A 25116-nucleotide genomic window follows, 5' to 3' on the forward strand; every position below is an offset into this window, starting at 1 on the left:
TTTATAATGCATCTTCTCTGTGCTCTGGAATTAAAGCGGTCATCTATCTATCTGTCTATCTATCTATCTTTTTTCTTTCGTTCCCTCTTTCTTTCTATTTATATTTGTTTATTTATGTTGCGAGATGGATTTTTCCACATTAGCTACCATGTGGGAAAAAAACAACAGAAGGGATTTTGATGTTACCTTCTGTCGGTGCCAATGTTCCGCTATTTCCTTGTCTGTGTTCTTGCCTTCACATTGTATCAGCTTCTGTGCCCATTTTTCTAGAAACACACCAAAATCCTCAATAGCTTCTTCCAGTTTGGAGACCTGGGCAGTGAATTCTTGTTCCGAAATGGCCATTTGGCTCAAAAGAGTCTCCAAAGAGCTCTGGCTTTGGGTCACATTGTCCTCCCACTGCTTCCAGTCGGCCCGAAGGCCGTGGATCTCTGTGTCCATTTGCTCACATCCACCAGCAGCCGTGTTCTTCTTTACTATCGGAGCCAGAGTTTCAATTCTGTTAAGACGTTCAGCTCCAGTCTGTCTGGAATCTATCAGCTCCTGCAATGGAAAAATTCATTTCTATAGCAACCAAAGTTGTTTTGGGCCTTTGCGTAGACGTGAACAGTTACAACTGTTGCAAGGGTGATCTCAAAGTTAGAACTTAGTTTTGCTAAGAATATACTATTCTTAGCAAAAGGCAAACAGCTGGAAAGGCATTTTTACACTGAATATGCTATTTTTTACATCAACAAAGTACTATTTAAAGTGAAATCATGAATTAAAGAAAAATATTTGTTGAAACTTCTACAGTTTTCTGTGTTTTTATATGGTATATACCATTTTGCACGAAGTTGATACACAATTTTTTTGGGGCGTAAATCCTTCTTTATTATTGATACTGTTATTAGTAGTAGTTTTATCTAGCATAATATGCATTTTTTTTACTTTACCTGAAACTTAAAAGATTTCCGGGTTGTGGCCAAAATTCCAATTATGAGAGTATTCTAATAATAGCAACATGATAGCAATGTAGACACACGTTGTATTACTGCATAACAATACTTGTTATTATATAATTAAATATAATTAAGAAAAGGTTCTTGGGAGCTATCTACCTTTTATAATAGATCACTGTGGGCATATAAAAGTTTTAGCAGAACAGTAAACTGTGATATTTACTCTTATTAATTAATTACTTAAAAACAGTATACAAGCGTCCAAGATACTGAAAGACGTATATATAAAGAAGTATATATTTAGTTTAACTGTGACTGAGAAATTAAGCGGGAAATAAATCCATTGTGTTTGATCTTTCATTTTGTTCTGATATGTTTTTTTTGTAAGGCATTAATCTCTGAGAGGAAGATGAATTTCACGACTAGTAACAAATGCGCCCGATAATTTTTGAAACAATAAAAGCCTTATTGTAGCCCGTATCATTCAATTGAACTATTTTTTAAATTTTAAATTACACAGTTTAAGCATTTTAGACACTTTCGGTGTTACACTGGATTACTGTGTATACTTTTAGATTTATGAGTTATATTTTGGAAACAATCCTAGAAGAGAAATCCCTTACTTTGGGATGGTTTAAAAGTTATGTTTGGATTTTGAATAATAAATACACTGCCTTTTTTGGGATGATCTGCATATTTTTTATTAATATATAGGGATTTATATGGTATCAATTATGTTTTGGATTATGTAATGAGAAGGCTGAAAATTTGTTTATGTACAATTTTCCTTGAAAAACACGACACAATCCCAGCCAGTATTTCTTCCTTTAATAACCTTAGTTTTGGTCAACTTTTTTTGAATGGCAGGTGCATCTCCTGCTGTGTCAGACCAGCGATGAAGTTCTTCTTTTGCTGACTGCAGCCAATCTGTGAACTCGTGAACGGCATCAAGGTACAGAAGGTGGTCCTTCACGATGTCTTCTACTTTTCTGATTTTCTCCTTCAGGAATAAAATATAATGTGGTGTAAACAAAATGTTTAAGTATACGGCATTAAATATAACATATAGAATTGGAGATACGCATAAGGTCTGTTTCTTTGCAGGACTCCTTAATACACCTAGAATTATTATTTTTAATAATAATAGAATAAATATCAACAAAAAGTAAGGGATCATTACTTTTGCAACCGTCATGATGTCGTTAAAATGAGTTCTTAGGTCATTCTGGGCATCTTCAGAGAAAGAAGGGTCTTCTGTTTTCTGATATAATTCTTTTTCCTTTTCTATAAGGTGGTGTAGGGTTGTGGCATGATCCTCTACATCCGATAAGACTGCCTGTATGTGATCAAGTAGTGTAAATTTTTCTTTTAGGCCGTTCTGTGGCTGAATGGGTTGTTCCAGTTTGTTGTCCACGGATTCCAGCCATTGTTCCATCTGATTTTTCCTCTCTAGGTGTTCATTCCATTGGTCAAGGACAGCCTCCAAACCACTGTGGATATAACATAACACTAAGTGTACTATATTTCTGTATAGTGTATATTGATAAGATACAAAAAACCCCATTCTTAATGTAAAGTTGACCATTATAAGCTCTTTGTTGGGTTGGATGAAGATGAGTAAGGCCTTTATTATTACAAAAGTGGGCTCCTTGTGTCCATGGCAAGCAAATGTCTCTAATTACCTGGTAACATTTGTTATACACATAAAAAACATGCACAGTTACCGTGTATAATATATACATATATATATATATATATATATATATATATATATATATAAAGAGATCAACTTTTTGTCTTTTTGATTTTAACATTTGGTCACTTAAATGACAGCTGGAGGATCACATGATGCCTATTTTATCCATTAATGGCTTTCATGCACTAGAACAGTAATAAAGGAGCCACCATGAACTTAAGGAAAAAAGTATTAAAGAGGCATCCATTTACTTCCATGGTTCACAACCACTAGAAGCATGCTAAGGTCATGCACAATGCCTTTGCCCTGGCAGGATGGAAATCACCGCAACTACAGCACCTGAATCTTTAGTATGTGTCCCAGGGTAGCTGAGACTGAATAATGGAGCTCAATTTTTTAGTGACCCATCAATTTTTTTATGTGTGTCAAGGAACTGATAACTAGGGGCAGATGTTGCAGGGGAAAAAACAAAGAAGACACCAGGGTTCGGTTATGTATACTTAGGTTCATAAAGATTGCATGCACAGTAACTTAAATCAGACTTTATTTTCTGATAGTTTCCATTTACACACTTCAAATTTAGTGAATTGGTAAACTAACCTTAAACATCTGGTTGCTGTGTTGTTGACCGTTCCCCATACGTCCTTCAATGTTTGAAGTTGCATTTGTATAACCAACTGGCCGTCTTTGTTGCTGCTCTTAAGAGCTTGTTCACCTTTACCGATGGCTAGGTTTAACTTCACTTCACCTTCTCCTTTTACAAGAAGCATCTCCTACAAACACAAAAAACATTCTATCTACCTAAATCAAAACTTCACACACATTGTATTATTGTCTGGAATATGAAACACATGATAGCAAGTGATTCATTTTATTTAGTTTATGTTACCTGAACTTGCAGCAGGCGTTTCTCCAGGGTGCTTCTGCTGCCCACTGTACTTTCAGTGGTAGCTAGTCTATCCTGCATATCTTTCAACCAAGACCACGTTGTCTGCAAAGCCTCTTCAAAAATCTGGTGTTCTTGGAGGGCCACCTGGCAGACCCTTAGCTTTTCTTTCGTAACTTTAAGTAAATGTTGATAGTTTGTAAGAAGCTGAGATGATAAGCGCACTTCCTGACCATCTCCTCGTCCATCTTCATTTAGAGCTTGGGCTCGCTGCGACAGTTTCTCAAATGATTCTCTGTAACAAAAAAAAAAAAATATATATATATATACAGAGCTTGGGGCAAACTAAAAGTTCAGGGGCAAAACAAAGCCCAACACTACCCCAATGGATATTCTGAGACACCAGCTCAAGGGATATATAAAAATTAATAAATTACAGCTGAAATAAGATATCCTATCGTCTCACAGCCCACTGGGAAATGCTTTAATAGATAATCCACTCTCTGTCTTGTATTCTAGGTGTCCTAGCTGTCAAAAAATATATTTACCTTGCAGCAAAAAGTTCTTCCAAAAACATCTCTACTTTATGCATTTCTGTCTTCTTTTCAGGAATGTGTTGCTTGCTTTCCCCAAATGTTTCTGTTCGTATCTGTTCTTCCAGGTCATGCAGCCACAAGCTTAATTTCTTATGCTGATCTTCGAAGCTGAAAGTAATTTGAATCTTGAAACACTCATGTGCATACGATTTCATTTTGTAATTTCTCATGTAACGCAACAACAATAATTTGCAAATTATCTATTATGTGTATTGTAAATTTACAAAATGACCCACCTTCCGAGTTCAGAGACATAGTCTTCAAGTACTTGCTTATCCTTGAGACACTGTTTCTTGAAGTCCTGAAAATCTTTCTCAGCCTTTGATATCTGCTCTTGGATATTAATCACAGCTGGTTTTGGCAAACAGAAGTACAGCCTTTCTCCTTCCTCGGAGGCAGTGTCTAATTTGCTTTGACCTTCATTGATTGAATCAAGTATACCCTATAGAATACACATAGAAAGAGTCTCAAATAAACATCAAATAACAAATGTAGAGTGCAAAATAATTTCACTATTATCCTTCATAGTGTAAACAGTTCTGATTGTGATAAAGAGGTGGTCTATTTACACCTTCTGTGGATGAAGTCACATTTACCTGAAGATGCATTACAAACTAATGCTCCATTCCCATACCACTGCCCTCCAGCTCTCCAAACCAACCAACTTTGTTTCATAAATCTCCTGCCTCTCCCATAATCCTAAATGTCTGTTTCACACGTTTAACATTATTCTGTAACCCCTTTGCAGTCTCTGCCCAAGACCTTGCCACCCACTTTAAAAGTAGAATAGATATTAGACAGATTTGGAGCAAGTACTGGATCTGGTCCCAGCTCAAGCAGCGAGAGGACATTTAAACATATTTTATCAACACTATGCAAATAGATATATTTATCAGATACCTGTAAATGTTGTATTTTCCCTTCCAAGGTTTTGCTGTCTCCAGACCAGTCAGAAGCCTCTCTGATATCTTGTTTTACTTTCTCAAACCATTCCTCAAAGTGACGCATGGCATCTTTATACATTTTAAACAAGGAGATAAAAACAAGAACAATTATTTCTTTGTGCTGATGCTGTGTGTGTTAATGACTTTGCAGGTTTAAAATTTGTTTATCGTATGAGTAGTCCATGAACCCTGGATTTCTGGCATTATACCAGCTAGAATGTCTTGCTTCAAGCCGCAAGTTACTTCTTTCATAGTGTAAGTCTGTAATGAAGAATGAATGGCAGTAGTCCTTATGGGCTTACCTTTTGAGGCAAATCTCTTGTAATACTTAGGGTTTGGGTCGCTATTGAGGTCATGCACATTCATTTACACACATTCTGGAGTTCCACTTGCAGGACACATCCTTTTTTTTAAATACTTCCATGATTTTGATAACATAAAGGAGGACCTCACTAACTATAAGGAGCACATGGTGTTGAAACACCTACACCTGCACATTTAATTATATCATGAGAGACATATCCTTTTATGTTATCATATGAGGCCTATGTACTATAGTCTAGTAGAAAAGTGTCTGGCCCTCAGTATATGTACAATAAGATAGAAGCACTATGTGGGTCTCCTGGCGTACCATACCGTACATTACCAAATGTTACATAAAAGATACCAACCATTAAAGCATTTTTCTAGTGTGTCCTGAAGAGCGGCTTGTGTTTTAATGCACAGCTGGTTGACAGTCTCATATTTCTTTATGAGGGCAGTCACAGATCCTCCAATGGCCTCCAGCTCTGTGGAACGATACTTGCGGCAAAGGCTGTTGAGATTCTCTTGAGAAGAGTTAATGCTGGCTTGCTGGCCTTGAAGTTCTTTCTGGATTTCCTGTAGTTGAAATGAAAATGGTATATGTGATCACAACTCTATATCATTATCTGTATCAGTCGTGCCGATCTATCCTTGTGTCCAGTTGTGTCTTGAGTTACCAACAAATAATCACACCAACAATGAATTCATGTTAAAGTACTCTAATTTGTATTATTTTACCTTGTAGAAACACATCCTGCACCCTCCACTATCTGCATTTTAATGCTTGAACAACCGATAAGCATACCTGGGAACTCCGGTATGACCCATTGCCGAGATTGCCGGGTAAGCGCTGCTCCTCTGGTTCTCCGGGTCAAGACCCAAATCCTCCGGGACTCGGGAGCGAGGTCTTGACACGCCCCACTCCCCGTCCCATTTTCCTTTAAATGGGGTATTTCAGCGGGACCGCCCCCCCCCAAAAAAAAATCAGCGGGACCGCCCACCGACATCAGCGGGACATCAGCGGGACCGCCCGCTGACGTCAGTGTGCAGTCCTGGCCACGTCCCAGAAAATTAGATGCACTTAAATGTTACCAATGATAAATTATTATTTACCTTTAATCTGTTCAAGTCTTCAGGGTCCTGACTACTTGAATATTTCAAGACTGATTCTTCAACTTTACTCAACCAGTCTGTCATTTGATGAATAAAGGTTTCCAGCTGAATTTTCTGTGCATTAAAGTCCTTCAAGGTTCCTTTGACCACTTGCGACAGCTCCTTAGCATGTTCTAGTTTTTGTCTTAAATCCGCTTCCATGAACTACGGCAAAACACAGTTATCAAAATTTGTTTGTTTCTTGTATGTCAAAACTGCTGAAAAAAACCAAGACTGTTATCCAAGTCCATAATCAATTGTATTCATTACTCGAAGAAATAAAAGTTGGTGTGGCTTATATATTCTGAAATACAATTTTTAACAACAACATTATTAATTGCTATTAACTTGTGTATTTAACATAGTATTTTATAAAATAGTGACTATGATAACAAATGCTAAGAAATATTCTGATTTACAAGCAAATATAGATTTATGTTAAGAATTGCATAATTGATCAGTGCAGAGACTTCCAGATCCTACAAACAGGCATGTAACATATGGACACTTTCACATTAACCCCTTATGGACAATGGGCGGTCCCTAAACCCATTGAAAACAATGCATTTTGAGCCTGTACATGTACGGGCTTTGTCATTAAGGGGTTAAATCAGCATTTTGGTGGTTTTTAAACAACACACATAAACATCTTTTACCTGAAGTTCTGTAGGAGGTTCCTGACTTTTTGTCAGTTCTTTGAGCTCATAAACCTTTGAATGAAATTCTTCCAGCTTCTGGCCTTTGTTAGTTACTTCAATCTGCGTGAAAATCCAAAGACATAATTGAGAATGAAGTGTAAGAACAGAGAACAGGTTGCCCAGTACCTTAGAACGTTTTTTAGGATTTCAGGCCAAACCACAATTCCATTTTTTTTGCAGTGCTTACATAATAAAGATTTAGTCTGTGGACAGGGTATATGGTGCTAATAAATGTATTATAATCCCAAAGACAATTAAGTAACTGATGTAAGCCTAGATGAAATAATAATTGTTTTTCTAGCTATTTATAGTAGCAAGAGAAAACTTTCAGAACCGCCACTGAGTTTTACATTTGACCATTAACATATGTATGGTCACATATGTATTCTCAATTTCCACATTTTAACCCATTCAAACTAATGAAGCTGTAATTGAATAGCACTTGAAGTCATTTAGCCCTTGGAAAAATATTATTCTTAGTTAATGTTCCATTTTCTCCAAGTTTTTCTGGCAATGGTAACCAAATAGACCCAATTGTCAGCAAACTCCAAAAAAAAATAATTACATGTATAAATGCAGTCTTAATTCCCTCAACCCTCACCATAATCAACAGATAAACCACCAAGTGAGTTCCCCTCTTTTAACCCAACCCATCCCACACCAAAAAATACCCCAAAAAAGGATAAAACAAACCATGGAAAAAGGAAAAACAAAACAGAATCACATTAGATCAGAAATGAAAGCACAAATATCTCTAGTTCACAATGCTTTGTCATTTATACTAAATTGAATTGAATATGAATTGGTGATTTATATATGCATTCTGCGCACTTGAATTGTCCAAAAAGATATAATAAACAAATCAGTCCAAAAAGATTGGTCACTTCACAAGGAGTTTCTCCAGTTATGAAAAAAATATTATTTGCTTTCAAGGATTGGAAATGGACATAACTGGTTCGGTAAACATGTCATAAATATATTTTATGGTGGCATTCATGTCACATAATCACAAACCTGAAAATCCTCAAGGCACGTTTTAAGTTGTTGACTGTTATTCAGGCTGGTAATATTTTCGTTCATCTGTGATATGGAGCTGCTGGACCACCCATCAATCTCATCATTAATGTTCAGGACATCTTCCCATAAGGCTAGACTCACACTTAGCCTTTCCAAGTTATCATCTATTCTCTCCAGCACCTGTTTCATCGGATGGGTGTGATATACATGCATAATTATTCAGCATTATATGGAAATAATAATTCATATTTTTCTAAATTCATACTAGTCTTGTACAACATTATTTTCAGGCCCAGAGTTGCTTTTAAGGGTGCTAGGCAGGTAGATATTAGCTTAACCAACTGGCCATCTGCCTGTTTGGCCCATGACTAACCCTCGGCAAACTATGCCCCGCTTATATGTACTGAATGTTAAAGACAATACACTATGGAAAAACATATGTTTTTATTTACAGGAATCCATTAAGGGGAGTCATGTGATATTTAAGTAACACTCCTAAGAAACCACTCTGAACGTATTGCTTTATAACAATAGATATAATGTCCTTCTAAAGTTCTTTTGAACAGATTGAACAGAACGTATTGTTTTCTCACATAACTGAATAGTTTGGTAAATATGAGAATATCTGAATTTTATAAATCACACTTCATGTCTCTTACATCAAGCCACTGATCCATATAGTAGTCAATATCCTTTTTCACCGGCCGAGTGTCACAGCCATGGATCCTCTTGAGCTCAACTAGCAAGTGCTTCCCTTTGTTGGTGAAGTCATCCAGAACTTTCTGGTTCTCGTTAAGGTCATCCTTTGCGGATTCATGCTGGACAGAACAAGACATGCTAGGGTTAGCCATCCGAGGAACACACAGAAAGCAATAATTCGTGCTCAAAACACTCATCAAAGTAAAAGTTACAAAGAAAGGCTAGGGAAATTGAATTTATTTACATTAGAAAAAAGGCATCTTAGAGGGGATGTGATAAGTTTATACAAATACATACAAGGGCAATACTAGCTGTTTTCTGAAGATCTGTTTGTTACAATAAGACAAGGAAGGCCTTCCATTCAGAAATTTTCACGTAAACAGTTAGAACAATAAAGACATCCACCAGAAATACTTTGGATTGCTATTTTTACCTTTGCCATAGTACGTCGGATGTCTTCCTGATCTTTTAAAGTTGACTTGATGGTGATCATGTTTTCAGCATTTTCAATAAATTTGGTTACAGTAGATTTCAGTTGCTCGTATTCTCTCATGAGATCTATCAGAATCGTGCATTGTTCTTGGCTGAAATGAAATATCATAATTCCATGATGACTTGCTAATTATTATTGAAATTACCCACAGCAGAATATATACCACCTGGAACAAAACATGATATATTATATGGTTCTCAGTGAATAGGATATGCTTGATGTCTATAATGTCTACTACTAGTCATTCACCATGACAGTCTAAGATAAGTATTGAAGGTAACTACCAAACACATTGTGAAATAAATATACACTTGAGAATTACTGGGTCCTAAGTCATCACAGAATGACCCTTACCTTTCGCTGATCAGTTTTTGCATATCCTCCCAGATAATTAGCAATCCGTTCAGCTCTTTGTCTGCTTCCGAAGCCCGAGATAAATCTTTTTGCGCTATCTGCTTTGCTTTGTCCATCAGCCAACGCTTTTCGTGTTCATAAGAGTTCATTTCTTCCTCCAGTTCATTAAAAAATGTAAGCCTGTAGTTATACAAAATAAAACTATCATTCCATCTACAACTGTAGTGTAGAAATGATGTGTATATTCATCACAGAGCCTAACAAAATTCACATTTATAGACTTTATAATTAACCTGAGGTTTATCAGACCAGTAGTGCGTGTTGTTTGTGGCATCAATGACATAATACCGATTTAGATTTAGTTATTATTACCTTTGCTGAAGTGCTTGAAGGATTGGATCATTCATTTGCTCATTGTCTGCTTTTTCTTCAATATCCTCTATTCTTTTTAGGAGTGTATCACGGCAATCAATGAATGATTTCCACAGAGCTCCAAGTGCCTCTGCTTCACTCTGTTTGTTTCCAAGAACTGTTTGTACTCTCTCTAGTTCCAAATTTACGTTATCGGCCAAGGCTCTGCATGAAGTCCTCTGCACATGAGCACCACTTCTCAAGTGACATTGTGCTTTGGAAAGGGCCACATCGAGTGTTATGGACATGGATGTTAAGTTGTCTATTTCTTGAACAATATCATTGAGCTCTTTCTTAAGTGATTCTGATGTTGATTTATCCAAACTACTAGTAGTCTCTGCAGCCTCTTTTAAATGATGGAGAACTGTCAAAGAGTTTGTATGCATGTCCAGAAACTCTCCTAATTTGGAAAGAGCTTCTTGACGTCTACAAGTAATTTGAATTGCTTCCTCAAACAGCTGGATGCAGTCTTCTACTCGTCCTTTTAATAGCGGCTGGTCTTCTGAACTGGTGAAGGAGCACACCTTTTCAAGTTGCCCTTTCAGGTTGTGTATCTCCTGGTCTTGTTTCTTCACTTCAGTGACTTTGTGCTGTTAAAAGTAAATACAAACCTCAGCAACATATTGAACAATTTATCAAACAATAATCTTCATGTGTGATTTATTAATGGTATGCACCTTTTTGCAAAATGACAATATGAAGTCTTTCCCTGTATTATTAGCAGGTAAATGAAGAATGTTGAAAACTGTCACTGTTATAGACTTTGAACTCAGTTCCTTAATCGCTATGGATATGCTTGTAAGAATTTATTATGCTCCGGTAACTTTGGTTGGAAAGCCAACTGAGGTTTGGATGAGATTGCAGGTAATAGGCAAAAGAACAGGGCATAGATATATAGTAATGAAAAATGTGTACAAAAACATATGAAAAAGAAATAGGGAATGTGTGTGTGTGTGTGTGTGGGGGGGGTAATAAGCATTGTACTAAATTGTATTATTCTACCTAAGAATATTACATTAGTAGCTTTTTAGAATAGCTGTTTGTACAAGACATTCCATTTTGTCTCTGTATGCCCAAAGACCTTGTAAAACCCTTTATTAATAATTATTAATGCTGTGCATTGGTGTATTATCACTTTGTGACATTTGGTTAACATGTTTGTGTATACAGAAATCACAAACCAATGAAAAAAGACTAAATTGTTTCATTTTGTATCATTACGAAAAGAAGCTAAAAAAACCTTAATATTTTCAGTGTGGTTCAATTGGAGAAGGTCAAACAGTTTACCGTATTTAGGTTTTGAGCAGCTTGATGATCAGCAGTGTTGATCTCAGCAGAATCTACAAGTTCTTTAAGAAATTCCTTAATCCAAAGGGACAATTGCAGTAACAGGGCATCAAATTTCTGGTGTTCCTCCAGTATTGACTCCAGAAAGTTTGCTCTGTGCAACAGAAATAAATGTACATGCAACCAAAGCTTTTACTGATTAAACATACAAATAATACAACGGATGGTGTTTCTAATATTAATGACTCATTCAGTTTCCAGAAAACATGACATTAATTCAATTACACATGGGATACCATCAGACAGCCAAGAACCATAGTGTGTGGCCCTACCAAAAGGAACGCTGACTTTGGCTAATGTCTAAATACCACGGCTAGCATTGGAAGTCCTAGGACCATGCCTAGGGCCCAGTGAAATATGAATCCAATTCTGAATAAGGATGCAAAGATTACACGGCAGTATGCAAGTTCCCATTCAAAATAAGTTAAAGCTTATTTTTTTTTTATTATTTTTATGCCAAACGCTATACACAATGCATGATCACCAGGATGTTTTGATAGATCAGAACGTTTAACAATTACAAATAAAATCAATCGCCAACCTTTTTGAAATATTTTGGGGTAAAACATTCCATCTGTGAGCCAGTTTCTCCAGCTTCTCTTTTAATTCCTCGACGGTCTTTTCAGAACAGGTGGTGTACAGGTGCTCGGATATCTGCACCAGTTCCGTGTATCGAGATGCTTGTATTTGAACCTCGGCCAGTGCATCCTGACAACATAATGTTAAATATTAAGAAAAAACCTAGTCTAGTCTTTTTTGGGGTTTTTTGTTTCTGTGTCTTGAAACTATTAAGTGAATAAAAGAGATCTGCTTAAAACGACAATTCAGTTAACATTTGACTTGGCGAGACAGAATATTTATGTTAATTGCAGCAAACTAGAACATACACGGTACCTTGCTATATAAAACAATAAATAATAATAATAATAATAGATGTAAATGCCTCAACCACTGAGGAATAATTCATAAAGTAACACACCTGGATTATCTTCAGTTCGACTTGTAGCTTTACTCTGTCTGCTGGAAAGCGGTCATCTCTGTTGCTGAGCAAAACTTCGTTTCTCTCTATCCAGTTCATAAAGGATGACAGCTCCTTCTCGTGCCTGAGTATGATAACATTCAACAAACGGTTTGAAACACTAAATGGCAAATCAGCCCCTTTAACGTAAAGAGAATGATTTACTTTAAGAAAAATCTAATCGCACTGCATTAATGATACATTATGAAAAAGCAGCAAGTTCCACATACAAGAAAATGTTTAATTAATGTATAAATATGAGACTTTTTAGCTAAATGTAACTCAATTTTTATGGATTTAGCCACATACTTACTATAAATCATAATAATGATAATAATGATAATAATCATGTTTATCAAAATAGTACTTTAAAGACATATTAATTTAGTTATTAAAATGCTGATACCACAATTTGCCTTGGAGCCTCACTTACGTATAGAACAGAATTATTTAATGACTGGTATGTACTAATGATTCCATTCGTTAATAGCTTCTGGATTTTTTGTGATATGGGCAGCCATTCCACTAATAGCAACTTTTAACCAATTGTCTGCTTTGTAATCACACACAGTACATGAACATTATGTCTTCATTGTAAGTCCTACACTTACCTCTGCCATTGTGCCAGCAGTTGCTCCAGTAAAACAAGCCTTTCCTTGGCTTGTGCTGAGACTACCTCGTGTCGCTTCTGCAAACTTAACGTGTCCTGTATTGCGTTATCTTTCTCCGTGAGTTTTTGGGCACTAGCAGCCAGAGAATGAATCTTGTTCATCAATGATTCCAAATGACGACAGAGGTCCTGGTCATTAGGAGACACATCAATACAGATAATTTTTAATATCAACATGAACTTCAGAATCATGTTCTAATTCAGAATTCAAGTCATTTCATCCGGAATACCCTCCCCCGTCCTAAAAAAAGACTAGCACTATTCATGTGGAAAATGTAATCAGCCTTTTTAGGCAATCAGTATTGCCTGGAAAAGCTGATTTTGACTAAGGCAAACAATAATTCAGCATGTTGGATCCAGTACATAAATACATTGGTTATTTTCATAGCTTTTACACAGATTAAGGGATGCCTACAAATTCTCCATATTGTTTGCTTGTTCATGGCATAAGCCGTAAAGCAGATTGGTGGGATAGCATTGTTCTAGGATGTTGTCAGACCTGGGTTTAGGCACAGTTTCTCATCACAGATTCCCAAGTACTCCCAACAGTATTTGGGCAAAGGTGGGCAAAGCAGTGGCTACTTTCCTGGCCAATGATCGTGAAAGTCCTGCCTGTTGAGGTCAGGAAAAACTGAAAACATGTTCTATTGGGGCTACGACTGCTGCTGGGAAACTCTGGGGTACAAGGTTTCCACTTAGGCCACAAATGCAGCGGCAGTTTTCTTGGCAGTTTTCCTGGCGTTTTTCATCAAGAAAAAAACGCCGGACAAAAACCCAAGTGGAAACCTAGCCTAAGGCTAGGTTTCCACTTGGGTTTTTGTCCGGCGTTTTTTTCTTGATGAAAAACGCCAGGAAAACTGCCAAGAAAACTGCCGCTGCATTTACCTGCGTTTTGGCGTTTTTTCTGCAGTTTTTTCTGGCGTTTTAGCCTTTCTGTGGAAATTGCTTTTTTTGACCTTAGGCAGTTTTTCCAGCCTTTACAAGTTAGAAGTTTCACCCAGCTAAAAGGGATTAGGATAAATGGCAAGTATCTGCCCTCTCCTGCTGTCATTTACTTGGTAGACCCTTTTGTCTCTTTTCTGTGGTTTGTAAGGCATGCTTTATTCCGAATGTCTGCTCCTCTGGGAAGATTGGCCCCAAATGATGGTGCAAATTGTTTGCTGTTGCTTTTGGCACGCAGGATCTGGTCGCGTATGTTTGTTTGTAATGGCATGTTTGTTCCAAATGGTGTAAAATTCAATATGAACCAGTCCAGGACTTTGTTTTGTGTGAAACTGTTTGTTTTCAGCCTATTTCTCGTAGGACACAAAGATACTGGGTCCATCCTCTGCATTGTAACTGTGGAAAAAACGCCATAAAAAACGCCAAGGCAATAAACCCACATGGCTTTTTCATGGCGTTTTTTCTCTCCCATAGACTTCTATTGGAGAAAAAAAGCCAAGATTTCTTGCAAAAAACGCCAGAGTGTCAACATGCTGCAGTTTTGAAAAACTGCCACAGAGCCCAAAAAAGCAGAAAAACGCCAAAGAGGACTGAAAAAACGCCAAACAGAAAAACGCCAAGTGGAAATGGCATTTTGCGATTTCCCATTGAATTACAGCTAACATCTGGCTGCATGCGTTTTTGGATACATTGCTTGCTAAATAAATACATTAAAAAGTTTAAAAAAAATTAATTTTTGATCTATTAAACTAGAGTTGTCTTAACTTTATACACAATGGTCTGTTTCTGTTTTTGGATACATTGCTTGCTATTTGATGCAACCTGGTGCTGCGCTATACTGCCTTACTCCCTGAAAAAGTCACAAATTGCCATCACAAGATCCATACATATACTGAACCATACCAACACAAGTGCTTTGCTCTAACAAAGTGTAAGTGAAATAATCACCTTAAAATTCACTTTAACAAACAGAGAACACTATTGTTGTTATTTGCTCTATTTTCTATTTATTTACTTGATCTTCAAGCAAAATCGCCAGACAAGTCATATAAATGTATAAGTTCTACTTATAAATACCTCTATTTATTTGCGCTCCTTGCATTCTCACAAGTGTATTCTTTTTAAAGGGAGTATCCACTTAATCAAGTGAGCAGCATTTAATCTTTTCACATCATTTATTTTTAATTAATATTATTTAGCCCCTTATCACCTTCTCGCTTACTTATATCTTTACAAGACTGTACCTGATGTGAATGGAGGACATGGTATGTATCAGCGGCAGACGAGCAATTGTTAACCGGGCAGGACAGAGAAGCTTCCAGATCAGACAAAGTATTCTGCACCTGTCATGCAAACAATTAAGAGAATTTACAATAAATGATATGACATAATCACCCTAAACATAGAAAGTTACTAATTACTTGGAAAAATTGCCATTTTTTATGGGAACGTGACGCAAAATGAGTGCTTGCCTTCTTTTACCATTTAGTTCTGCAATGTATCTTAATGAACTTTGCTATTAAATTACTCATTCTGATCTCACAAAATAATTAAATGAAACCTAATGATCAAGTAAAAAAATAACTATTTCTCAGGTAATTTTTCAGGTTAGAAGAAAGATAGCATCCGTTTTTTTTAATGATAATCACATTTTCATCTCTGCTACTAGGGTATCCCCTGAAGACCAAATTAGGATTTCTATTAAGCTTGGTGTCAAACTTAGAGCTATGATTACTGACTTTTACACAAAGGATAGGTATTTTGTTTCAATTAATATAATTACATATGCAAATGCATAAGGTTACCTGTCTGAATGTCTCTTCAAATTTCTGCCGCTGCAGGGCATTACTCAAAATGTTTTCTTCCAACCGACGTGCGTGATGTCTAAGTCCATCTGACTGCTTGACCATCTGTGACAGCCTAGCTTTGATTCGAGACAATTCTGCGGAGCTGATGAACTCAGCAAATTCCTGGCTTTTGGCTTCAAGAGCTTCTACTTCAATCATTTTACTTTCTAGCTCCTTTATGATTTCCTACAGGATCAAAATTGAATTAAGTCCAATATACAGACTTATATGGAATTAGCATTTTTTGAGGTTCTAAACATACTGTGAGGTTGTGCACAGTAAATGCCAATTGAGTAACATAGGGTCTTCATTCTCCATCGTTTCATCACTTAGTATATCTTAGTATATCTCCTCATATTAATGTTTATTATAGCTTGATGTTACCTTTAAATTATTGTTTTCATCCCCTTGCAAATACATAGATAGATACTGCAGAATCATCCCCTTTGCCTCTTTCTCTGCCCCTAAGCTGACTTGCTGAAGATATATTCGGCAGGACACCTCTGCTTGCCACTGTAAACATGCGTTATACTCACTGTTGGTAAGCAAAGACTCGCACAATATGTCCAGGAGGTCTTAAGGTCTAAAGTACTTTCATAGAATATGCTTTCTTCATTGGTGGGGCATTATGGGACACTATACTGTTCATTTAATATACAAAATGTATATAGTATATGTTGAGCATTTGTTACGTTACAGAAAGACAGAAGGTTGCAAGGCGCAACTGTTGAGTCACACTGTTCCTTTACAGAGCATATGTCTGTATAAAATTGGCCATAACTTATGTACTTCATGTGTAATACCTGAATACGTATCGCTTTGTTTTCTGGAAGTGTTGCTGAGAATTCCAACTCCGCCAACTCCTTTTGTTTTTCTGAAATCCAACTTGAGTGAGTCTCAAAATCCCGGTCGTATGTCTCCCATTTCAGCTTCATTGTTTCCATTTTGTTGATACTTGAAATTAACAAAAAAAACAAAAAACTTCTGAGTAACCCATTTAATGCCTCATCAAAGTGAAGCAAAAAGTATTGTTTTCCAATCAATCGAAACATTGACAAATGTAAGTTAATAAATGACGACTGCATTACACCAGCATTATACATATGCTGCAGGCGCTATAAAACGGCGGGGTAATGAGAGACCCTGAGATGCCATGAGTCATGACTGCTGTTACTACTGTTGTATGTATCAACACTGAGCACCTTTAACGAATGTCACCTACTTTTCAGTAAGGGTCTCTGTAACCTGCTTGACCTTCTCCTCAATGGACTTAGTCTGCTGCTGAAGACATTGCTTGCTCTTTGCTCCAAGTTCTATCTCTGATGATTGCTTCACCAGGCTTTTTGCTTGCACTGACGTTTCTTTGCCTTTCTTGCAATGCTCCTATAAGATAATTTATAATAAGATTCAACAAATGCTCACCCATATTTAGTGTCCAATTACTTGTTCGCGCGCATACTTTGGCCTCTTTAGCCTGTTGACTTTTCAGTCGTACTTAACTTAACACCTCTTACATTATTATATAGGGTAATTACAAACCGTATTAGCTTCCCTTTGTGAAGTTCACAGAATTTTTTAGGTTATGATAAACCATTTTTATTGTTATTTATTTTACTGTAAATCAAGAACCCTGCTTTATTTAAAACGTGTGAGATATTTCACCTGCTTTGAATCGGTTCTGAAACACAAGCCAGGATATGATGAAGAAAACGTATGAGAAAAGTAATTACAAATAAACATATAATAAAGATTTTGCAAATGCCTCAGAAAACCCAATAAAATAATAAAAAATAATCTGTGTTTTCCACTGCAGTTATGAAAAGAAGATCTCAGTATCAAATACAAAATATTTAATTTTCATAATAAAATATATATCTGCGAGAAGCCAATACGTTTAACACTCAATGACAGTTTTTACTAACAAAAAACCATTTTAGTATGTTAATATGTACTAAATAATTGGTACATTACCTTTGTCTTTTGTAGCTCTGATGATAGACTTTCAAAAGTACCAAAATGTAAGGTACGTTCAAGGTTGGGACCCATCTCCTTCAGATAGTGGGTTATTGAATCTTTGCCAGTTTCTATCTGCCCCCACTTGTTCATTGTGACCTAAAAAAAACAGAAAACAGTATTTTATGAAAATGTGTACAAGGTATACCAACATACATAATTGTCAAAACACAACTGTGGGATAAGTGAACATTCTGCAGAAAGAGAAAAAAAAAACTGCAGAAAAAGAATCAAGTCTAAAGGTTCAACTCAAGTCAAAGGAGGATGCAATACATCCTCCAACCACTGGGAGCCACAGGTGCATTAGAATATATATATATACCGTATTGGCCCGAATATAGGCCGTACTTTTTTCCCCCACTTTAAGTCTTTAAAGTGGGGGTGCGGCCTATATTCGGGGTCTAGCACCCGACACCCGGGACAAGCAGTCCCGGGCGCCGGGCAGGCAGCGGGGTTAGGATACAGATCCCCCGCAGCGGTGCAGGGGACCTGCATCCTACTCCCCGATACGCTCAGACAGCCTTCCCTGCCAGCACATCTCACGGGGGGGGGGGTGCCGGCACGGGAGGTTGTCTAAGCGTCCACACGATACATTTTACACCGACCCCCCCCCCGACTTACCAGAGAAGACTCCCGGGTGTCTTGCGGGACTGGCGGAAGACATCTACGCAATACGCGTATACAACTTCCGGTTCCGGCACTTCCGCTGAGTGCCGGCACCGGGAGTTGTATATGCGATTTGCATAGATGTCCCCCTCCGGCTCCGCAAGACACCCGGGAGTCTGCTCTGGTAAGTCGGGGGGGGGGGACAGAGTGGCAGCGTATCTCGGAGGGGGGGAGGACAGAGTGGCAGCGTATCTCGGGGGGGGAGGACAGAGTGGCAGCGTATCTCGGGGGGGAGGACAGAGTGGAAGCGTATCTCGGGGGGGAGGACAGAGTGGCAGCGTATCTCGGGGGGGGGACAGAGTGGCAGCGTATCTCGGGGGGGGGACAGAGTGGCAGCATATCTCGGGGGGGGGAGGACAGAGTGACAGCGTATCTCGGGGGGGGGAGGACAGAGTGGCAGCGTATCTCGGGGGAGGGAGGACAAAGTGGCAGCGTATCTCGGGGGAGGGAGGACAAAGTGGCAGCATATCTCGGGGGGGGGAGGACAGAGTGGCAGCATATCTCGGGGGGGGGACACAGCATGTTTTTTTGGTGCTTTTTTTTAAAGAAAAAAACTTTTTCTTTAAAAAAGCACCAAACTTTTAGGGTGCGGCCTATATACGGGGGCGGCCTATATCCGAGCCAATACGGTATATATACACACTCTTCCACACAATTTGCAGATTTATGTTTTTTCTGTGGTTGGCTTTTTTTAATTTTAAGTTTTTCAACAGCCTCTTTCTCTAGGATCGGGCTTGATAGCTTCTTTAAGAACTGCTGGATGGACCCTAAAATGTAGTGCCCAGGGGATGGAAAAATTATTTTTTTCAGTAATATTGGTGAATATGTGAGTTGACATGCAAGTGTCATGGAATCTCTGTTAAGTCTGGTCAGTTGCGTTAACCCTTAACTACTTGACTTATTAGCAAATAGACCCAAAAGCATTTTAAAGTATAACTCTCATGAACAATTCTGGTTTAGTGAATAAACCCCAATCTTTTTTTGCATTAGTAGACTAATTGATCTATATCAATGTTGGCCACATTTTACATTTTAGATGTGTTGCTGGTCATCAAGTGAATATACAATATAATATGACATAATAGTGTATGTGGAGTTTTCAGATGGCCTGTGGGACACATGGAACAGGCATGTTCAATAACTGAGATATTGTAAATATAAACTCACCTGCAAGTTCTCTTCCTGTTTTGCCATTTCCTTTTCCACTTTGTCTAGTTTCTCTTCCATTCTGGTTAAATCCTCCTGAGTGGAGCCAGAAAGACCTTTATCGTCTTGCAGTTGTTTTGCCCGCGCAATCTGGACCTGGACGTCCTGCTTCTTTGAACGTATCGTCTTCATATTTTGCTAGAATTACCAGGACACAACATTCATTTTAAACCTGTTTCATATTGACATAGAAACATAGAAACATAGAAACATAGAAAGTGACGGCAGATAAGAGCCAGAAGGCCCATCCAGTCTGCCCAACCTCTGAGTACTCTCCTTTAGTACTTGCCCTTATCCTATATCTAGCTTGGCATTATGCCTATCCCATGCTTGCTTAAATGACTTTACTGTATTAACATCTACCACTTCCACTGGGAGGCTATTCCATGCGTCCACTACCCTTTCCGTAAAGTAATATTTTCTGATGTTACCATTAAACCTTTGCCCCTCTAGTTTATGCTTGTGTCCTCTTGTTGTGGTTTTATTTCTTCTTTTAAATAAACTTTCTTCCTTTACTTTGTTGATTCCCTTTAAGTATTTAAATGTTTCTATCATATCCCCCCTGTCCCGTCTTTTTTCCAGGCTATATAGGTTAAGATCCTTTAACCTGTCCTGGTAAGGTTTATTTTGTAATCCATAAACCATTTTAGTAGCCCTTCTCTGCACTTTCTCCAACATATCTATATCCTTCTGGAGATATGGTCTCCAGTACTGTACACAATACTCCAAGTGAGGTCTCACCAGTGATCTGTACAGCGGCATGAGCACTTCCCTCTTTCTACTGCTAATACCTCTCGCTATACAACCAAGCATTCTGCTAGCATTACCTGCTGCTCTACTGCATTGTCTACCTACCTTTAAATCCTCAGAAATAATTACCCCTAAATCCCTTTCCTCACACGTTGAGGTTAGGACAGTACCAAATAGTCTATACTCTGCCCTTGGGTTTTTATGCCCCAGGTGCATTACTTTGCATTTATCCACGTTAAATGCCAATTGCCACAGCTCTGACCATTTTTCCAGCTTACCTAGATCGTTTGCCATTTGGCTTCTTCCTCCAGGAACATCAACCCCCATTGGCCTAGCACTGTATAGTCATAAAACTCTTCAAATGTCATAATTTGCAACTTAAATTACTAATCAAGAAGCTTGTAATTCCTTACAACTCAAGACTACAATCTGATCATCTAAAAAATAGTCAGTAACCAACCTAAAACCCAAATTAAGCATTCAATATTAGCTATAAATTCAAATATGAGAATTTTCATTACAACTGTAAATTACAAAATGTTGGGTAAAACATTGGACCACATAACATCAGCCTCAGTTTAGGATGACATCATCAGATGATTGGAAGGTAACAGGGAAGAGGAGATCAGAGATCTGTCTCACTAAGCAATTAAGCACAGATCAATTATATGATGCCATATCTTAGCACTATGCTTAGTGTAGCTAATGGAGGGCATAAGTGAAAGATATCGCTGCTGGAAGAAGCACAGATTTATGCTGTGGGATGAGGGACTGGATTTTCTTTTTAGAAGGGGAGAAGCGTTATGGGAAGGGTGGGTTAGGGTACAGATTAGGACTACAGCAACAGTGACGGTTAGTACATCGCTGTATGCCTTTAAAGGTTCAACGTACAATGATACTGTACATTTTCTATGGTCGGTTCTGTTTATGTATGATGTAGTTTCATGACTTCAAGCAACAGCAAGTTTGCTGATGCCCGTACCTGGTAGTGTAGGAGCAATGCTTGAGCCTCTGCAAAGCTCTCGGTATCCAGTATTTTCTCGGCTTCTGTCTGGGCTTCTTTAGAGCTGCAAATGAATTCACTCAGCACACTTTCCACTTCTTCCTTGTACTGTACGCAGTCACTGACTGTATCTAAGAGCTTCTCCACCTATTGAATGGATAACAATCGCAAACACATGTAAGCTCCTTTAATGTGGTTTTAAGTGAGTACATGTGGATGAGTGCATGTCCCAGAAAGCACAGTGTTGGAGTTTTTGTTCCAGCATATAAATTCACTCACTCTTTTACTTATGATTTTTTTGCAAGCCTGTTCAAACACGACGCACTCCTAATAGAATTCCGTATCTCACCTCGAAAAGAAGATCTAAAAGCCTCTTCAAATCTGTGGAAAGCCTAGAAAGTTCATTCCCCTGTTTCTTCACTTCATTCTCAACTGAAATCCCAGTAAGACCTGTTAGCCTGTCTTTCAAAAAGCTGAGGTTCTCTTCTTGTCTTACGGCATGTTGTTTGATTTCCTGCAACAACAATACATACTGTTAAAGAGGAGCCCCTTCAGGTCTGTTGTTCGGTATGCTATCCAGTCTGTAAACCCATATCGGTATATGAGGTGGCCATGTGGGCACACAGAAATCCATTGATTTTACAGCTCTCTATGCCAATCAGGGGACATCTAAGGATCTTCCCAAGTGTCTCATCAGCCTCACTGCCCCACAAAAGCAGAACAGGGGGGTTACATGTTTAAACCCACTCCCTATTAGGTTTTATCATAGGTTGGACAAATAATAGTGGATATTTATTCCAATAACATAAACATGTCTAATACTTGTGTCACTCTACTAAGCCTGTAAACTTGACATATGCTGTTTCCCTTTAGTAGGAACTCCATCGTTCCACATAGGATTCCCATTTACCCAAGATGAGCGGAAACTGTGGGATCTAAGCTTTTCTAAAATAATATTTCCATATAATAACTGAAAGGGTCAGAAATGTATTGGTAACAAGTTTAGTTCTCATGTCACCTGTAGTAAAGCTTTCAGCTCTTTATATTTTCCAGAATCCTTGGCCATGCTTTCTATTTGCTTTAGCTTTTTATCACTGGCCACTATCCAGTCCGATAACTCAATAATCCTGAAATGAAAAAAGACAGACGGAAAACATGATGTTAAAGAAGAATCACCATTTTTTTTTAAAAATTACTTACATCACATTAAAAACAAAGTTTTTTTTAAGAAAATTTACCGTATTTGCTCGATTATAAGACGACCCTGATTATAAGACGACCCCCCAAAATCTGAATATTAACTTAGGAAAAAAAGAAAAAGCCTGAATATAAGACGACCCCAAAGGAAAAAAGTTTTACCAGTAAATGTTAATTCATGTAAACTATTTTTTTTAATAAAAGCTATGATTGAGAAAAATATTTTTTTTGTTTTTATTTCTTGTACCTGTCCCCCAGTTACGCACATCTGCCCCCAGGATTGCCACTCCAATATGGCACTGTGGCCCATGATATGCCTTTTAACCCTCTATATGCCACTGTGCCCCATGGTATGCCTTTTGACCCCCTATGTGCCACTCTGCCTCCAGAAATGCCTTATACCCCTATATCCCATTCTGGCATTTAGGGGGTTAAAAAGCATATTATGGGGCAGAGTGGCATATAGGGAGGTATAAGGCATTTCAGGAGGCAGAATGGCATTAAGGGAGTTAAAAGGCATTGTATAGAGCACTCTGCCTCCAGAAATGCCTTATACCCCTATATGCCACTCTGGCATTTAGGGGGTTAAAAGGCATATTATGGGGCAGAGTGGCATATAGGGAGGTATAAGGCATTTCAGGAGGCAGAGTGCTCTATTAAATGCCCCCTTAACGCCACTCCAGAAATGCCCTATGCCCCCATTTAACACACACACACCCTATACCCCCATTCAACTAACACACACACACTCTCTCTCTCTCACCCCCTCTCCTCTCTCTCACCCCCTCTCCCCTCTCTCACCCCTCTCAGCCCTCTCTTACCGGTGCTTCCAGCCGGGGCAGCGGGTTGACGTCGCCTTCCGCGGCAGCCGGAAGGAGGTGGAGTTGGCAGCGGGGGTTTGTCTGCGTCCGTCGCGTATACTTTCCCCGGCTGTCAGCACCGGTGCGGGGAACTCTGATCTCTGACAGTCGGGGAAGGTCTACGCGACGGATGCAGACAACCCCCGCTGCTAGCCACACCTCCTTCCGGCTGCAGCGGACGTTGTCTACGCGGATCGCGTAGACGTCAACCCACTGCCCCGGCAATACAGCAGGAAGCACCGGTAAGTGTGTGTATGATGGGGGGGGTGAGACAGGAGGTCTGATTAGAAGACGACCCCGATTAGAAGACGAGGGGTATTTTTCAGAGCATTTGCTCTGAAAAAAACCTCGTCTTATAATCGAGCAAATACGGTATTTTTACAATGTATTGTTTTCAGCTGGCCACCTTTTAAATCAGATGTGCCACTGGTCTTTTAAACTTATATACTGATGACTAAAGCTAGAACTGGTATCAAATGCGGGCAGATTTGGGGATGGTAGATGCAGCTGCTGCTTTTTAACAAAGTAAGTATTTTACAGGTAAAGAATCACATTAACATGCTTAAATATGCTAGGTAGGTCTGTATGGGGCATTGCATTGTCCCTTTAATACAAGCCAGGGCTGCCCAACCTGCGGCCCTCCAGCTGTCGTAGGACTACATCTCCCATACTCCTCTATCAGGCACTCAGCTGAAAGAGCATTGTAGGAGATGTAGTCCTGCAGCAGCTGGAGGGCCGACAGGCTGGAAACCCCTGATATAAGCAGTATTTCTGTCGGTATTCAGCACTGTAGATCATACCTGCCGTTAAAGTTCTTCCATTTGTCTGGGTGTGCCATCAGCATCTGATGGGTGCTGTCGATTTCAGCTCTCAGTTCTCTCATTACCCGTTTGATAGTTTCAGACACTCCCTTTGCAGGGTCTCTGTCTTGTAGTTTCAAACACAGCTCTTCAATTAATCGTAATCTTTTTTCACACAGCTGGTAGAACCCTTTCTCGCTGAAGAAAGCCTACAACATAACAATAACAGCAACAATTAGCAGCAACATCAGCAACTATCAGCAACTAAACAGTAGGGCAGGGCTTGATGGGTGATGTCATGGAGAAAATAAGGATACCTTTCGCCGTTTTGTGTTTTTATATATATTTATACTACCGTTCAAGTTTGGGGTCATTTCAAAATGTCCTTGTTTTTGAAAGTAAAGCAAATTTTGCCCATTAAAATAACATCAAGTAGATCAAAAATAGAGTGCAGACGTTGTTCATGTTGTAAATGACAATCGTAGCAGAAAATGGCTGATTTGTAATGGAATATCTTCATAGGGATACAGAGCCCTTTATCAGTAACCATCGCTCCTGGGTTCCAATGGCGCGTTGTGTTCAATAATCCAAGTTTAAGTTTAAAAGT

The 25116-nt window shown here is 38.5% G+C and overlaps 1 protein-coding gene across 1 annotated transcript in view; it reads right to left on the reverse strand.

The window, feature by feature from the left end:
* SYNE1 (spectrin repeat containing nuclear envelope protein 1) overlaps positions 1–25116 on the reverse strand; it is a 164619-nt gene that overhangs the window by 102334 nt on the left and 37169 nt on the right. Inside the window, exons 24-53 of the mRNA XM_053461370.1 lie at positions 24510–24718; positions 22671–22779; positions 22002–22166; positions 21632–21799; positions 19861–20037; positions 17986–18126; positions 17237–17397; positions 16818–16968; positions 15973–16200; positions 15412–15510; positions 13167–13354; positions 12517–12640; positions 12079–12245; positions 11478–11631; positions 10152–10780; positions 9780–9959; positions 9366–9516; positions 8893–9051; positions 8231–8413; positions 7175–7276; positions 6480–6683; positions 5735–5942; positions 5020–5132; positions 4356–4561; positions 4072–4227; positions 3527–3818; positions 3238–3410; positions 2122–2431; positions 1777–1941; positions 187–543 (exon numbers count right to left, since the gene is read on the reverse strand). Of these exons, the coding sequence (XP_053317345.1) occupies positions 187–543; positions 1777–1941; positions 2122–2431; positions 3238–3410; positions 3527–3818; positions 4072–4227; positions 4356–4561; positions 5020–5132; positions 5735–5942; positions 6480–6683; positions 7175–7276; positions 8231–8413; positions 8893–9051; positions 9366–9516; positions 9780–9959; positions 10152–10780; positions 11478–11631; positions 12079–12245; positions 12517–12640; positions 13167–13354; positions 15412–15510; positions 15973–16200; positions 16818–16968; positions 17237–17397; positions 17986–18126; positions 19861–20037; positions 21632–21799; positions 22002–22166; positions 22671–22779; positions 24510–24718 (5829 nt within the window). The remainder of the gene's footprint in view (positions 1–186; positions 544–1776; positions 1942–2121; positions 2432–3237; positions 3411–3526; positions 3819–4071; positions 4228–4355; positions 4562–5019; positions 5133–5734; positions 5943–6479; positions 6684–7174; positions 7277–8230; positions 8414–8892; positions 9052–9365; positions 9517–9779; positions 9960–10151; positions 10781–11477; positions 11632–12078; positions 12246–12516; positions 12641–13166; positions 13355–15411; positions 15511–15972; positions 16201–16817; positions 16969–17236; positions 17398–17985; positions 18127–19860; positions 20038–21631; positions 21800–22001; positions 22167–22670; positions 22780–24509; positions 24719–25116) is intronic.

Source organism: Spea bombifrons, chromosome 3, assembly GCF_027358695.1.
Source record: "Spea bombifrons isolate aSpeBom1 chromosome 3, aSpeBom1.2.pri, whole genome shotgun sequence".
Classification (NCBI taxonomy): Eukaryota; Metazoa; Chordata; class Amphibia; order Anura; family Pelobatidae; genus Spea; species Spea bombifrons.